At 38.4% G+C, this 16,997-nt stretch overlaps 1 protein-coding gene and 1 pseudogene across 1 annotated transcript in view; one reads left to right on the top strand and one right to left on the bottom strand.

Annotated features, from left to right (window-relative positions):
* Window positions 1-16,997, top strand: part of LOC125091832 (phosphatidylinositol-binding clathrin assembly protein-like) — a 34,935-nt gene that overhangs the window by 17,696 nt on the left and 242 nt on the right. Inside the window, exons 13-15 of the mRNA XM_047715883.1 lie at window positions 1,478-1,604; window positions 8,472-8,528; window positions 16,256-16,360. Of these exons, the coding sequence (XP_047571839.1) occupies window positions 1,478-1,604; window positions 8,472-8,528; window positions 16,256-16,360 (289 nt within the window). The remainder of the gene's footprint in view (window positions 1-1,477; window positions 1,605-8,471; window positions 8,529-16,255; window positions 16,361-16,997) is intronic.
* On the bottom strand, window positions 9,052-16,118 carry LOC125091646 (ATP synthase subunit d, mitochondrial-like; annotated as a pseudogene).

Below are 16,997 nucleotides of genomic sequence, written 5' to 3'. Positions count from 1 at the left end.
AAACTAGATTTTAAAGACGCAGATGTGATAAGGTAGGAGGAGAAATACGATATGGTATGAGTGATAAATCTTCCAAAGAAAATAATGTCTAAAACTTATAAATTAATATGCAGTAGTATAGTCATTTTTTATAGAATTATGGAATTAGATACCATCAAGAAAAGAGTGGCTACCTTTGGGAAGGGGAAATGTGGACTGATGTTTTTGTTTTGGATCTTTTAGCATTAAAACTTTTTAAACTGTTGGGACGCCTGGGTGGCTCAGTTGGTTAAGCAGCTGCCTTCGGCTCAGGTCATGATCCCAGTGTCCTGGGATCGGGTCCCACATCGGGCTCCTTGCTCATCAGGGAGCCTGCTTCTCCCTCTGCCTCTGCCTGCCATTCTGTCTGCCTGTGCTTGCTCTCTCTCCCTCTCTCTCTCTGACAAATAAATAAAAAAAAAAATAAAATCTTAAAAAAAAAAAACAAAAACTTTTTAAACTGTGTATCATGTAGATAAACTTAAATTTATCTAAGTCAAATGACAAATATGGAATAAATAGGAGCTTTTACACACAAGAACCATAAGAGTTTCTTCCTTTTCTATTTATTCTCTTTTTTTAATTTAATTTTTTTAATTTTTATAAACATATAATATATTTTTATCCCCAGGGGTACAGGTCTGTGAATCACCAGGTTTACACACTTCACAGCACTCACCATAGCACATACCCTCCCCAGTGTCCATAATCCCACCCCCCTCCCAACCCCCCTCCCCCCATCAACCCTCAGTTTGTTTTGTGAGATTAAGAGTCACTTATGGTTTGTCTCCCTCCCAATCCCATCTTGTTTCATTTATTCTTCTCCTACCCTCCTAACCCCCCACGTTGCATCTCCACTTCCTCATATCAGGGAAATCATATGATAGTTGTCTTTCTCTGATTGACTTATTTTGCTAAGCATGATACCCTCTAGTCTATTTATTCTCATATTTTTATGATATATTTTCTATCTAGCTTTATTTATTCTCCTAATAACTTTAATTCTATAAAGCAGATAGGTAAAACATTGTTAGTCCCCATTTTACAAATAAGGAAAGAAAAAAAAACAAATAAGGAAAGAAGTCACTCAATCAAGGTTACCCTCGTGGGCCTCAGAACATAATACCAGTTTTTTCTCCAGATACACTATTAAGATAGTTTAGAAAAAAATGTATCCACTCAATCACTTTATTTGTGAATTCTTTCTATCAACTCTCAAGCTTTAAGTTTGGCATTATCTAGTAAGACCCTGTAGAAACTTTTAGTTCTGTAATGACAACTTAATTTAATATACAAAAACAGCCAATGGTCTTTTTTGGCATTGCTTTGTGATTCCTTCCTATTATCTCCTACCTGTTGAGAAACATGATCATTGTCTCCAGGGCTGTACCCTGACTTTATGTTTAAATGGTAGATTTCCCATGCTCCAAAATGGGCTGATTTATAAATCCCCTCTTAGATTGGACATGGAGTGGCCCCAGCCCTCAGAGATGGAAATTGCTGGTGGAATGAAATGGCAGTTGAATACCTACACCTGCACATCAACCCTCTGGAAACACATTTCTATTCCTCCTGTTCCCCACATGGTAACATTTATTATGTATTATTACCTAGAATGCTAGAATGCTGGCAGTAGATCAAAAGAAAGAGACTTGACAGAGAGAGAACTGACAGGAGTTGCTAATGGATTGAAAGTTGAAATATGGGTCCCCAATAAATTATCTGCAATTTTAAAATTCAGAAAGCTCTAGAGAACAAGGGTTTTTTTTTTTTTTATTATCAGGGTGCTATTCCACCCCCCAAGGTGTTCCTAATATATTCTTTGTGTAATTTCTAAATTATTTTTCCAAAATACAAAACATTTTGAATTCCAAAATACATTTGGCCCCAAAGGTTTAAGGATGTGGACCTGTGCTATTTTTATATGATTTTGCTTTAAAACTTCATTGGCAGCACATATACTAAAACTTCACTGGCCCAACGATATAACAAACTGCATATTAACTATTGAGTATACAGTGACTTTGTTTTCCTAATATGCAGCTGAGGTACGTTCTAGGAATGAGAACTTTGAGAGGATTTGGGAAACAGGAATAAGTAATTTCAAAATGTACTGAGGAAAGTTGTGTCTGTGTGGCTTCATAGTGGACACAGGTGACTAAGAACCTAGAGAGGTTACAGCAAAGAAATTTTGGGTTTGGAATTAATAGGAAGAAGGGTAGAAACAGCCTAACAGTTGGAGTCAAATTTATGTTTAGAAAGCTAATAATAGGGGTATCTGGGTGGCTCAGTGGGTTAAAGCCTCTGCCTTCCGCTCAGGTCAAGATCTCAGGGTCCTGGGATCGAGCCCCACATTGGGCTCTCTGCTCAGCGGGGAGCCTGCTTCCCCCTCTCTCTGCCTGCCTCTCTGCCTACTTGTGATCTCTGTCTGTCAAATAAATAAATAAAATCTTTTTTAAAAAGCTAATAATATCATTCTCTTATTATTTTCCTTTAAATGGCTACAAGATCAGGTCATTTCCATTCTTTCATTCTTGATATTGGTGATTTGTGTCTTCTGTTTTTGGTAGTCTTGCTACAGAGTTATCAATCTTGTTGATCATTATCAAAGAACCAACTTTTGTCTTTCTTGAATTTTCTCTATTGGTTTTCTGTTTTTAATTGTATTGATTTCTGCTTTTATCTTTGTTATTTCCCTCTTTCTGCTTGATTTGAGTTTATAAATGATTTCTAAATTCTTTTATGGTCAGAGAAAGTATGTTGTCTATTTTAAATTCTTTTAAATTTGTTACATTATAACCCAGAGTAAGGTCTATCTTGGTGGACATTCCATGAACACCTGAAAACACACATGTATTCTGCTGCTGTTGGGTGGAAGATTCCATAAATGTCATTTGGGCCCTGATGTGTTTATATTAAGGGCTACCATTTTGTTATTTTCTGTTTGCTCCCTCTATTCATTGTCATTGTTGTTCCTTTGTTTCTTCTTTCTTGCCTTCTTTTGGGTCCTTTGAATAGATTTTGGAATATTTCATTTTAGGTTATATGTTGTAATTTGGACTCTATCTCTCTGTATGGTTTTTTAGTGTTTGCTCTAGCAGGTACAAAATACATACTTTTCACAGTCCATTTAGAATAAACATTTTACCATTTCAATTGGAGTGTAAAACCATTAGCACCATATAGGTCCCTTTACCTTCCTCTTTTTATGTTATAGTTGTCTATACATATGTTATATTGAAAAGACCCATCAGACAGTCTTATACTTTTTGCCCTATTACATCTCCTGAGATATTTACCATTTCTGTTGCTCTTCCTTCATTTCTGATATTCCAAATCTCCTTCTAGTATAATTTCCCTTCTAATAAAGAATATCCATTAGCGATTCTGGCAATTCTGGCTATGAATTCTCTTATTTTTCCTTCATTTGAGAATGGCTTCATTTCACCTTTAATCCTAAAGCAATTTTTACTGGATACAGAATTATGGAGTAATAGTTCTTTTCTTTCAGCATTTGAAAAATGGGCCACCTTATTCTGGCTTATGGGTTCTGGTGAAAAATCCAGTCATATGAATCATTTGTTCCCCTATAGATATTGCAGTTTTTCCGTGGCTGCTTTCAAGATATTTTTCTGTCTTTCATTTTCAGAAGTTTGAATATGATGGCATGGATTTGGAGAGTTTATTCTGCTCAAGTTTGTACAGCTTCTTGAATCTGCATTTATATATCCTTTGCCAAACTTGGGAAGTTTTCTGCCCTTAATGATTCAAATGTTTTTTTTTTTTTCAGCACTATAGTCATTCTCTTTTCCTTCTGTGACTCTAATAACACAAATATTAGACCTTTACATTGTTGTCCTGCTGGTTCTTGAGGCTCTTTTTGTTTCTTTTAAATCTTTTTTTCTGTTCTCCAGAGTAAATAATTCTATTGGTCTGTCTTCAAGTTCAGTGAATCTTTCCTCTGTCATCTGCATTGCGATATTGGATCCTTCAATTGGTATTTCTATTTCAGTTATTGCATTTTTTAGTTCTAAGCTTCCAAGACAAATGTCTTTTCCCGTATCTTCTATTTCTTTGCTGACGTTTTCTCTTTTAACTTTTGTTTCAAGAGCGTTCACGGTGACGAACTGAGCATTTTTGTAATGACCGCTTTAACTTTGTCAGGTAATTCCATCATCTGCACCGTCTTGTGATGGGTGTCTGCTGATTGTCTTTTCTCGTGCAAATTGAGATTTTCACAGTCTTCTTCATGTGCCAAATAATTGTGGATTGCATCCCGGACATTCCTGACTATGACTTTGCCTCTGGGCCTTGTTAAATTTTATGGGGAATGTGGGTGTTTGTGTTTCAGCAGGCACGTGACCCGCTTAGGGTTAAGCTGCATGTCCTGCCTCCTCCTCTGGCCTGTGGTTCCAGCCAGCGTCAGCTCAGTGTCTGCAGCCTTTGTGCTGCTGCTTGGCCCTGTTCTGCGTGCGCACCACCCGGGACCTGGTGTTGGCCTCTCCCCTGTAATCATTCTTTGGGATGTTCATTAAGATCAGATCTACCATTGTGTTTTCATTTTCATTTGTTTCCATGTAATTTTTTATTTATTCTTTGATTTCTTTGACCTATTCATTGTTTAGTAGCATGTTATTTAACTTCCATGTATTTGTGGGCTTTCCATGTTTTTTCCTGTGGTTGATTTCTAGTTTCATAATGCTGTGGTCAGAAAAGATGCATGATACACTTTCTATCTTTTTAAATTTGTTTAAAGAGACCTGTTTGGTTGAGACCTGTTTTGTGGTCTAATATTTCATCTATTTTGGAGAATGTTCCATGTGCACTTGAAAAGAATGTGTGTTCTGCTATTTTAGGATGGAACGTTCTCCATGTATCTATTAAATCCATCAGTTCCAGTGGGTCATTCAAAGCCACTGTTTTCTTGTTGATTTTTTGTTTGGATGATCTATCTATCCATTGATATAAGTGCGATGTCAAAGTTCCCTACTATTATTTGTATTATTATTGATTAATTCCTCTATGTATGTTATTAACTTCTATATATTTGTGGGTGCTCCCATGTTGGGTGCATAAATATTTACAATTGTAAATATCTTCTTGATGGATCATCCCCTTTATGATTATATAGTGTCCTTCTTTGTCTTTTGTTACAGTCTTTTTGATTTTTAAAAAGATTTTATTTATTTGTCAGAAAGAGAGCACAAGTAGGGGGAGTGGCAGGCAGAAGGAGAAGCAGGCTCCCTGCTGAGCAAGTCCTGATACAGGACTTTATTGGAGGACCCTGGGATCATGACCTGAGCTGAAGGAAGATGCTTAAACAACTGAGCCACACAAACATTCCTATTTTTTATTTTTTTAAAAAGATTTTATTTATTTGTTTGAGAGAGAGAGAGAGAGCAGGGGGTAGGGTCAGAGGGAGATGGAGAAGGAGACTCCCCGCTGAGCAGGGGGCCTGATGCGGGGCGCAATCCCAGGACCCTGGGATCATGACCTGAGCCGAAGGCAGACGTTTAACTGACTAAGCCACCCAGGCACCCCTGCAGTCTTTGTTTTAAAGTTGATTTGGTATGATGTAAGTATTGTTACCCTGGCTTTCTTTTGACCTCCACCTCCTGAGGCAAGGGAAATAAAAGCAAAAGTAAATTATTGAGACTACATTAAAATAAAAAGGTTCTGCCCAGCAAAGGAAAGAATCAACAAAATTAAAAGGTAATCTATGGAATGAGAGAAGACATTTGCAAATGACACATCCAGTAAAGGGTTAATATCCAAAATCTATAAAGAACTTACCAAACTCAACACCCCAAAAATGATTAATCCAGTTTAAAAATGGCCAGAAGACATGAGCAGACATTTATCCAAGAAGCCATACAGATGGGCTCCTGGGTGGCTCAGCTGGTTAAGCATTTGCCTTTGACTCAGGTCAAAGAAGACATCCAGATGGCTAACAAACACATGAAAAGATACTCAACATCGTTCATCATTGGGGAAATGCAAATCAAACCCACAATGAGCTATCCCCTCACAGCTGTTAGAATGGCTAAAATCAATGACACAGGAAACGACAGATGCTGGTGAGGATGCGGAGAAAGGGGCACCCTCCTGCACTGTTAGTGGGGATGTAAGCTGGTGCAGCCACTCTGGAAAACAGTACAGAGCTCCTCAAAAGTTCAAAATAGAAACTAGCATAGGATCTAGTAATCGCAGTACCAAGCATTTACCCAAAGACTACAAAAACCCTTATGCAAAGAGATACATGCACCCCTATGTTTACCACAGTATTGTTGACAGCAGCATTGTTGACAGTATGGAAACAGCCCAAGAGTCTATCGATAGATAAATAGATTTATGAATAGATTAAGAAGATGTGTATATATTTATAGTGGAATATTATTCAGCTGTAAAAAGAATGGTTCAGTGAAATCAGTCAGTCAGAGAAAGACAAATACCATATAATTTCACGCATATATGGACTTTTAGAAACAAAACAAATTAAGCAAAAGGAAGAAAAGAGAGGGAGGCAAACCAAGAAACAGGTTCTTTTTTTCTCCAATGTAAGAAGGCTTTATAGCAAGTTTCCATAATATTCATAAATATTGATTACATTAGTATGATGTATATTAGGTAGTATGTCAACAACCAACAAGCAGATTGGTTAATAAATGCAGACTCTTAACTATAGAGAAGACACTGATGGTCACCAGAGGGGAGGGGATGGGGGAGTAGGGGAAATGATGGGGATGAGGGAGGGTACTTGTCGTGAGCACCAGGTGTCCTACAGAAGTGTTGAATCACTGAATTGTACACCTGAAACTAATCACATTGTATGTTCACTAGCTGCAATTTAAATAAAAACTTAATTAAAAAAAGATCAAATCTACTTGGGCACAGGTGGTGGAAGGGGGACCATGAACACAGGGGTTCACAGCTTCCTTGTGACTGAGACAACTCAGTGCTCCAAGTGGTGTTACCAGAGAATTTGAAAAAAATCTTGTCCCTCCCCTCATGGAGCCAGAGCTCCACCTAATGGAGAAGAAAACTTCTCTCCTTGGAATACTGGGCTCTTGCCTGCAGGCCACTTCTGTTGCCAAGATAGCAAGATAGGACTGTGTCAGGAGTGCCTGGGAGCTGGGGTGTGAGAGAGGAGAGAAAAAGGGAAAACACTGGGAGACTTTCTGACTTTCTCTTTAGAGCTATTCAGGTCAGAGCTAGACTTCTGGAGTTCTCTCTCATCTGTACGATAGTGATCTCTCTAGGTTTCCAGCTGTTTTCAGTCCAATGTGGAGGATAATGGAAGGGAAAAAGGATAAAGTGCAGTCATTATTTGTCCTCTTGTGTCTGGCTTATTTCACTTAGTATAATGTCTTCAAGACTCATCCATTCCTTTTTAAGGCTAAATAATTTTCCTTTGTTAATCCATTGATGAGACATTTAGGTGGCTTCCATCTTTTGGTTATTATGAATAATGCTGCTATAAACATTGGTGTACAAGTATCTGTTTGAGTTTCTGCTTTCAATTCTTCAGATATATACCTGGAGGTAGAATGGCTGGATCATATATAATTCTATGGTTAATTCTTTTAGGAATTTTTATAGCATTTACTCCAGTGGCTAAAGGGCTAATGGGTGTGAATTAATATCTCTTGTGATTTTCATTTCATTTCCCTAATGCTTAGTGATGTTCAACATCTTTTCATGTGATTTTTTTTTTTTTTTTTGCCTTTTGTGTCCTTTCTTTGGAGAAATGTCTATTCAATACCTTTGGCCATTTTTGAATGTGGTTATTTGTTCTGTTGTTAAGTTGCAGGTGTTCTTATACATGTTGGATATTAATTAGGAAATATTTTCCCCCATTCTGTGGGTTGTGTTTTTACTCCCTTGGTAGTGTCCTTAAATACATAAAATTTTTAGAGTTTTCATGAAATTCAATTTAATTTAATTTAATCTACTTTTTTCTTTTGTTGCCTGGACTTTTGGTATCATTTTGAAGAATTCATTGCCAAATCCAATGGTATGAAAGTTACTTCCCATGTTTTCTTGTAAGATCCTCATGGTTTTCTTTCTTAGGTTTAGGTCTTTGATCAATTGTGAGTTAATTTTGTATATATTGTAAGGTAAAGTTTCAACTTCATTGTTTTGCATGTGAATATCCAGTTGTCCCTGCTTCATCTGTCAAAGACTGTCCTTTCCCCATTGAATGGTCTTGGTACCCATGTCAGAAATCAATTGACTAGATATGTAAGGGTTTTTTCTGTGCTCTTTCTTCTATTGCATTGGTTTATCTAGTCCTAAATTTGTCCTGTTCAAGGAAAGATCATTGTCCTGGCTAGAAATGGTTCCATATATTTGTTCTCAAAATTAAATATGTAGCAGAATTTTTTTCTGTATAACATTTCTTAATAAATACTAGTAGAAACTGTACCGTATAGTAACTGACATTTTTCTTTAAGGTATTGCCTCCAGTGGGCTATCCTGTGACTTCACAGCAAGTGCCCGTGTATAGAATGGTTAAGAAAAAACCCTTTTAAGATACCAAGAGTGGGAGATATGGTGAGAATTCCCCATGACTTTTGCTAACAGAAAAAAGCATGGTATATATAATTTAAAATGCAAGGTAATTCATCCACATTCTTGCCTAACATTAGAAAAAGAAATCACAACCCTTTGAGAAATGATATACGGAAGGCTTTGTGAGATGGCTAAAGGGAATAAAGAACGGAACTCTAGAAATGGGGAGATAGGATGTGTGGCAATGGAATAGTTTCGAGAAAGCTGTTCCAGAATTAATAGGTAATCCAAAATAGGAATAATCAATATGCACATAATAGAGATTCAACTAAGCCTTAGTTTACATTCATGAAGTCCAATTTATCTGTTTCTTTTGTTGCCCGGACTTTTGGTGTCATATTGAAGAACTCATTGCCAAATCCAGTGGTATGAAAGTTACTTCCTCTGTTTTCTTCTTCTTCTTTTTAAAAAAATTTTAATGTCCGGCATTTATAATATGAGGGTGAGAGCTGTCTCCCCGCCTCAAGTTTCTAAATTTTCAGTTGGCTTGTGAGGCCACTAGGGATACCTCTTCTTGTCTAATCTGGTTTCTGGGAAGACTTCATTCATTCATGTCCTCGGTGGTCATCTGATCAAATGGATCAAATGTTCTTCATCTTCTCCAGCTCTTTTTCGTACTCCTCAATCCTGGCCTTTGAGAGAGACAAAAACTCAGCACAACTTTTCTGCTTTTTCTTCAGCATCCACCTGAACACTGTATTTATTCTCTGGTACAGGAACCTTCAGGGCATTAAACTTCTCAAAGTCATCTACCATGCCAGCCTTTGCCACATTGGCCTTGTAGGTGGTTTCTCAGGGAGAGTAGCCAACCTGGAGGTAAGTGTGTCTGTCTAGGATTTCAGGGGGCTAGCAATGGCCTTCTTCTGGTTTGGGGGTATGACCTCCCCAAAAGCTACCCAGTCAATGGTTTTTAGAGCAAGCTGTTGCTTGAGACCCTTCCTCGACCCCGGTGGCCCACAGTCCCTGGCAGCAAGGAGCCCCTATGTTTTTTTCTAAAACTCTTACAGTTTTACCTCTTCAGTTTAGGTCTGGTTTGCTACTGGTTTTCCTCCCTTTCTGCAGGGATTTTGTTGTTATCTCATTTCCTTTTGTTTTCTTTGCCATTTTGCTGTTTGGAACCATTTCCTCTCATTATTAAACAGGTAAAAAAAGTGAAATCTAATAAGGTGAATTTGTTCTTATTGTTCAAGACTTGCAATGGGAGAAATTATTAATACAAGCAGAATATCTGGAATTTTTCTGATTTCAGCCTTTTCAATCCAACCTTTTCCCAACTCATTTTAGTCTGTTATTTCTGTTCTGCCTCCTTGGCAATGTCTTCATGATTTAAAATTTTTCTTTACTTGGTTAAAAACTGTTTGCAATCAGCAGTTCCCCTTTTTATAGCTTCTATGCATTACATACATTTCATGTGATGTAATACAGTTAATGAAAACTCTGAAGTCATTCAGTCTACACAGCCTCACCACCAATTCACTCATGTTTTTTTGGTGCTGTTAGTTTAGAAAAAATGTTTTAAAATACAGGAAGGTACAGAAGATAATAGCCATCCATGCTTCAAAACCCTGAATGACTAAGTGTTACTATTTTATTTATTTATTTATTTATTTGACAGAGAGAAAGAGATCACAAGTAAGCAGAGAGGCAGGCAGAGAGAGAGGAGGAAGCAGGCTCCCTGATGAGCAGAGCCTGATGCAGGGCTCGATCCCAGGGTCCTGGTATCATGACCTGAGCCAAAGGCAGAGGCTTTAACCCACTGAGCCACCCAGGCACCCCTTCTGCCAATTTTTTAATTGGATGATTCATTTTTTGGGTGTTGAGTTTTATAAGTTCTTTCTATCTATTGGATACTAACCCTTTGTCAGATATGTCATTTGCAAATATCTTCTCCCATTCAGTAGGTTCTCTTTTAGTTTTGTTGTTTCTTTTGCTATACAAAAGCTTTTTATCTTTTTAAAAACATTTTAAAATTTAAATTCAATTAATTAACATATAATGTATTATTGGTTTCAGAGGTACAGGCCTCTGTCTTACATGTCTTATATAATACCCAGTTATATTACATCATATGCCCTCCTTAATGTCTATCACCCAGTTACCAGTCCCTCCACACCCCTTCCCCTCCAGAAACCTTTATTATTTCTCTTCTCCTTCTTGGTTTAGGCTTTATTTGCTCTTCTTTCTCCAGACCCTTTAGGTGTAAGGTTAGCTTGTGCATTTGTGCCCCAAGTGTTACTATTTTGTCATAATTTTTTCAGATAATTTTTAATGAACTTTTACAAATAAAACCAAAATAATCTTGGCACACCCCTAGTGCTAGTCACCCTCCACCTCTCTGGAGACAATGACTGTGATGAATTTATGTACGGCCTTCCAGAACATTTCCTTTCTTTTACTATGGAAAAATACATATTATTTTATAGGATTTTTAAAAAATTGATTATAATCATTATCATTTCCTACTTCTGTTTTTGAGACCTATATAGATTGGTCCACATTAATTATAATGGCTCAGTGGCATTCTACATAGGAATATACTACCATGTAGTAGTATATTTTATCTCTTTGCTGAAAAATTCCTCTGAAGTATTCTCTTATATGCTCTGTTACTACTTCTTTTTCTTTCATTTTCTCTTGAATGTATTTCAGTAAGGACTCTGCCTGCCCCCATTGTTCTTATCTCAATCATGAGTGACCCTCATATTATGATAACCAATGGCCACTCCTCAGTCCACATCATGTCTTGGCAATGGCATTTGATACAGCTGACCACTCCCTCCTCGAATTGCTTTTTTTTACTTAACTGCTAGGACATCATACTCTCAATCTGTTGTTCCTTCTCAGTTTTCTTCTTCCTGTCACTAAATATTGGACAGAATCAATCTCTGAGCACCCTATCAACAGGCATCTCAAATGGCATGTGTCCCAAGCTGAGCTCTTGAGCTCCTCAAAGCTGTTCTACCCACAGCCATTCCAATCACAGCTGATGGCAACTTTGTCTTTCCAGTTGTTTAGGCCAAAAACCTTGGAGTCCTCTTGACGCCTCTCTTTCTTTTGCTCCCTAAGTGACTGGCTTACAGTATAAGTCAGATCAAGCCACTCAGGTGCAACTGCCCCCCTCCCATTTCTCTCAGAGTAAATGCCAGGGTTCTCCATGCTCTCTCTCTCTCTGTCTTCATATCCTGGCACTCTTGCCTAGCTTAGTTCATTCTAGGCTGCTCTTTGAGCACACCAGGCACCCACCCAGCTCAGGGCATTTGCAATTTTCTGTGCCCTGGCCTTGCAGCAATATTTCCCTAGATATCCACTTTGCTCACTCCCTTACTTCCTTCAGGGATATGACCAAATGAGTCTGCTCTTGACTACTCCATATAAAAGGCACCCCATTGTTACCCAATGTCCTTATCTTACTTAATATTTCTGTCACTCAGCCAGCACATACTGTTAAGCATCTACTATGTTTTAGGTACTTTTTTAGAAGCTGAGAATGTAGCAATAAGCAAAAGAAAAATCCATGCCTTTGTGGGACATATATTCCAATGATGGGAGTACAAACAACAAATAAAACAAATAAGGTATGACATGCTAGGAAGACATTTAAAGCAGGGAAAAAGAATTTAGAGAATTGGAGTAGGTTTCCAGTGAACAGTTTATGGAGAATATGACTCAGTTTTAAGTAGAAAACAGAAAGAGAAGAGAGAATAGGCCATGTGGAAGATCAGTTCCAGGGACAGGGTGTGGTCAATGCAAAAGTCCTGAAGAGTGTCAGGAGAGAGTAGACGAGATCACCTAGGAGTGAGTGTAGACAGGTCTCAGGAGTGAGTGCTGGGATGAGTTTGCCATTCATGAGGCAGAGAGTCGCAGAGGAATTTACAAAGGAGGTAGAAAAGGAGTGGCCAGTGAGGGAAGAGGGATGTTTTTCGAAATGCTCTTAGATTTGGAAACACCATACTTTCTTAGTTTTCCTCTCTTCCTCCCACCTTTTTTCTTTTAATTTTAACGTTCTTAAATTTTTTTTTCTTTGAGTATAGTTGAGACACAGTATTACATTAGTTTCAGGTGTACAGCATAGTGACGGACGAGTCTTTGGGTTATGCCGTGCTCAGCACAGGCATAGCGGCAATCTGTCACCATACTGTGCTATTACAGTACCACGGACTCTGTTCCTTATGCTGTGCCTCCCATCCATGGGACTTAAATTCATCCCAAACCTCGGAGCCTGGACCTCCCACTCCCCTTCACTCATTCTGCCCCTTTCTCCACTCCCCTATCTTCTGGAAACAGTCAGTTTGTTCTTTGTATTTGCAGGTCTGATTCTGCTTTTTGTTTATTTGTTGTTGTTGTTGTTGTTTTTTAGATTGCACACATGAGTGAAATCATATGGTATTTGTCTTTTTCTGTCTGACTTATTTCCCTTAGCATAACACCCTCTAGGTCCTTCCATGTCGTTGCAAATGGCACAGGCTCATCCCTTTTTATGGCTGCATAATAGTCTGCCTTCCTTATCCACTTGCCTATCAGTGGACACTTAGGCTGCTTCCATATCTTGGCTATTGTAAATAATGCTGCCATAAACAGAGGAGTGCATATATCTGTTTGGAGTGGTATTTTCATTTTCTTGCTGTAAATACCTAGTAGTGCAATTGCTGGGTCTCAGGGTAGTTCTATGTTTTAACTTCTTGAGGACCTTCCATCCTGTTTTCCAGAGTGGCTGCACCAGTTTGCATTCCCACCAATACTGCAAGACGGTTCCCCTTTCTCCACATCCTCACCAACACCTATTGTTTCTGGTGTTGTTAATTTTGGCCATTCTGACAGGTGAGAGGTGATACCTCATTGTGGTTTTGATTTGTGTTTCCCTGATCACGAGTGAGGTTGAGCATCTTTGCATGTGCCTATAGGCCATCTAGGTATCTTCTTTGGAAAAATGTCTATTTAGGTCTTCTCATTTTTAAATTGGATTGTTTGTGAATTTTTTTTGGTGTTGAGTTTTATAAATTCTTTGTATATTGTGGATATTAAGCTCTTATCATATAAGTCATTTGCAAATATATTTTCCCATTCAGTTGGTTGTCTTTTTGTTTTGCTGATGCTTTCCTTTGCTGACCTCACAGCTCTTTTCAATCTTCATTTAGACTTCTCTGAGTAACTTCTATAATAATTAACTATATTGCCCAGTTAACCCCCAAGAGGATTATAGAAGTATTGTATGATCCTAGGTGTGTCTATATGCTTGAACTAAGTATGACCCGAAGCATGGATAAAGTGTATAAAAGAGTACAAAGGAATGGGGTAGAGCTGAGATACTCGACAGGAAAGGATAGACGGTCAGGGTCCAAGTCCCAAAAGGTAATTCCAGGTTAGGAATCAGTAACCAGATGGCAACTATTGTTAGTATATAACAAGGACTGAAGCAAAATCTGTGGATGGCAGAGAAAAACTGAAGGATTACGAAAAGATTCTTTCCAAACAAAAGAGAACAGAATAGGGCCTATTTCCTAGGGAGTTTACAGGAACCAGATACAAAGTCATCCCTAGCATTGGCTGGACTAGAAAATGGGGATCCGACTCCACAGGCATGAGTAACTACAGACCCAAGTGGATGGAAGGGAGCATACACATCTAGGTTCCCTAAAAGGACCAGGTGTTCCATCCGGTTACTGCATGGGGCTATTCCAGGGTGCAATATCTGATCGCATCATGTAATTGGACCAAGATTTCAATCCTTGGGCAAGAGCAATTTTGATGATTTCTAAGCAGCACTGTTTGTAATGCAGGAAGTCTTTTTTTTTTTTTTTTTTAGATTTTATTTATTTGAGTGAGAGAGCACAAGTGGTGGGGAGGGGCATAGGCAGAGGGAGTACCAGGTTCCCCACTAAGCAGGAAGCCCCATATGGGGCTTGATTGCAGGATCCTGAGATCAAGACCTGAGCTGAAGACAGACACTTCACTGACTGAGCTACCCAGTGCCCTGTAAGGCAGAAGTGTTATCAAGCCCTTTGTTTAGTAATGCAGAAGTGGCAGCCCTGTACACTGAAGATAGCTGGGAGCTGCTTCTAAATTGTTGGCATAGAGTTAAGACAACAAGAAAGACAGGAGGGGCTCCTGGGTGGCTCAGTTGGTTGGGTATCTGACTCTTGGTTTGGGCTTAGGTTGTGATCTCGGGGTTGTGAGACGGAGCTCCACATCAGGCTCTTCACCCAGTGGGGGGTTCTGCTGGAGATTCTCTTTCCCTCTCTCTCTGCCCCTCCCTCCACTTGTGTGTGTATGTGTACGCATGCTCTCTCTCTAATAAATAGTTTAAAAAGAAAGTAGGACAGGAAAACTTAATTTTAAAACTTAACCTTTTTATCAACTAAAATTCTATTAGTGTTTTTCACTTCTCCCCTGTTCACTTCTACCAATACCCTGACGGGGACTTTTAAGATCTAGGAGCAAAACTTAACAATTTTCTCTGTTGAACTTCATCTATTCATTTGGGATCCTATCTCTAGCCTGGCAAGCACATTAATGTTTCTGAGTCTATTTAATATTTAGGATATTATATATTTATATTATATATTTAGGATATTTATTATCCTTTCCAATACATATGTTATTCATATGTTCAATGCACATGTGTCCTACATCTTCATTAATAAGACAGATAAACATAATCTGGAAGACCAAGGACACAGTCCTGCAGCATAGCATATCACCAGAAACCTCTCAGCAGGTCAACACATTAATCATTAGTCTTTAGATACAAGTCATTTCAACATTTTCCAATTTACCTAGTTGTCCTTAACTATAGCCCATACTGCCTCAACTTGTGGGGAAAAAATGGAATAGATACGGATTGAGAAGCAGTAGGCTTGGAAAGTCAGCCCGAGGAGTTTCACACTGTCTACGCTTAGTGAGGAACCACTTAAGAGGTTTAAACAAGGAAGGAGATCTTAATAGGTTTGTGCAACCTCCTTATATTTATCTTTCATTAAATGTCCTTTTTTCATCTTTTGAATATATTTAAAAACCTGTATGCAAATGCCAAATCATAATGTTGTACACTTTAAATATACTCAGCTTTGTCAATTATACTGCAATAAAGCTGGAAAAAAATCTGAGCTTATCAGGTCACTGGAAAGATAATACAAACTAGAGAAATGTCAAAGCAAGAATTGATGGTGTGAAGGCCTGCCTGCCCTTCTCTTGTTCCTTTCACCAGGAAAATTTCTGTATATCCTTCACATTTAACCTTTAAATCATATCAAATCACATACTTGTACTAAAGTATTTCATCAAAGATACACACATTCCTGTTGTATATTTAACACGTTCCAGGTCTACCTACAGACTTCCCTTCTCTTTCCCATAAGAATTATTGGCATTGAGATGTAGGAGTTTTTTTTTCTCATAAAGAGTCCTTTGTAGGCCTTATTGGCACTTAATTCATCCCTCCCTTTCAAGAACAATTCTTTTGGTCTTTTTCCTTCACACTTTATTACCAGCAGCTCCTTCACAGATCTATTTTTCTTTCTAGCATTTAGCATTCCTTTCAGTTGACATTCATTAAATGTAATATTTATGGTGGGGGGCTGCTTGTCCTCTTGGTACCACTGTATCAAGAGAACAATTAAATAGTAATTAAGTTTTCACTTTTTGTTTTCTTTTCCATTTGAATTCATAGGTTCACACTCCAAGGGGAGCTCTTTCCTTGATGGCACCCCAACCCATGATTCATGTGCAACCAGGCTCAAGGACCAGCAATTCTGCTCCATCCACAAGAAATAATGTATGATTGAACTTCTGTAGCTTAGGGCCTTGGCAGAGCTGTACAATCACTGGAGGCACGACTGGTGTTAGAACAGTCTTACAATCTATACATCTTCTGTGTACTGTTGGTCTCTCGTAGAAGAAAAACCAATTCTAACATTTTCAGCATTACAAAAACACAGAACTGTGCAGACCTGGTCCCTACAAACTTGAGTTGTTAAACCCCAACTGGGTTCTGATGCCTACTCAGTTATATTCATTCATTTAACAAACCCAAGTGTCATCAGTGCTGGAGAGGCAGGGCTGGAGATTTCAGGAACAACTTCCCAGAGAAGTGATAACAAAGTTGATCTCCCAGATTTAATAATAGGTAGCCAGATAAACATATAAACAGATAGGAAAGCACAAAGAACCATGAGAGAACAAAGGAGGGAATGATGTACAGAGAATAGAAGTTTTGTATTATGGGTAGAGAAGTGGATGCAGGAAGTGAAAATGCGGATGAATGTAGTTAAAGCATGTGGGAGACCGCGTCATGGCTTCAGAGTTCCGTTTTCTGGAAGTCTTTACAAGGTTTCTTCCTTCAGTCTTTAGGTGATGTATTGGGCTCCCGGGTTCCTGAATGCTTGCTTTAGGAGGACTCACAAAGCTCTGGG

This window comes from Lutra lutra, chromosome X (assembly GCF_902655055.1).
Source record: "Lutra lutra chromosome X, mLutLut1.2, whole genome shotgun sequence".
NCBI classification, from domain to species: Eukaryota; Metazoa; Chordata; class Mammalia; order Carnivora; family Mustelidae; genus Lutra; species Lutra lutra.
Note: the sequence above shows the minus strand (reverse complement) of the source record. Positions and strands in the feature narration are given on the sequence as shown.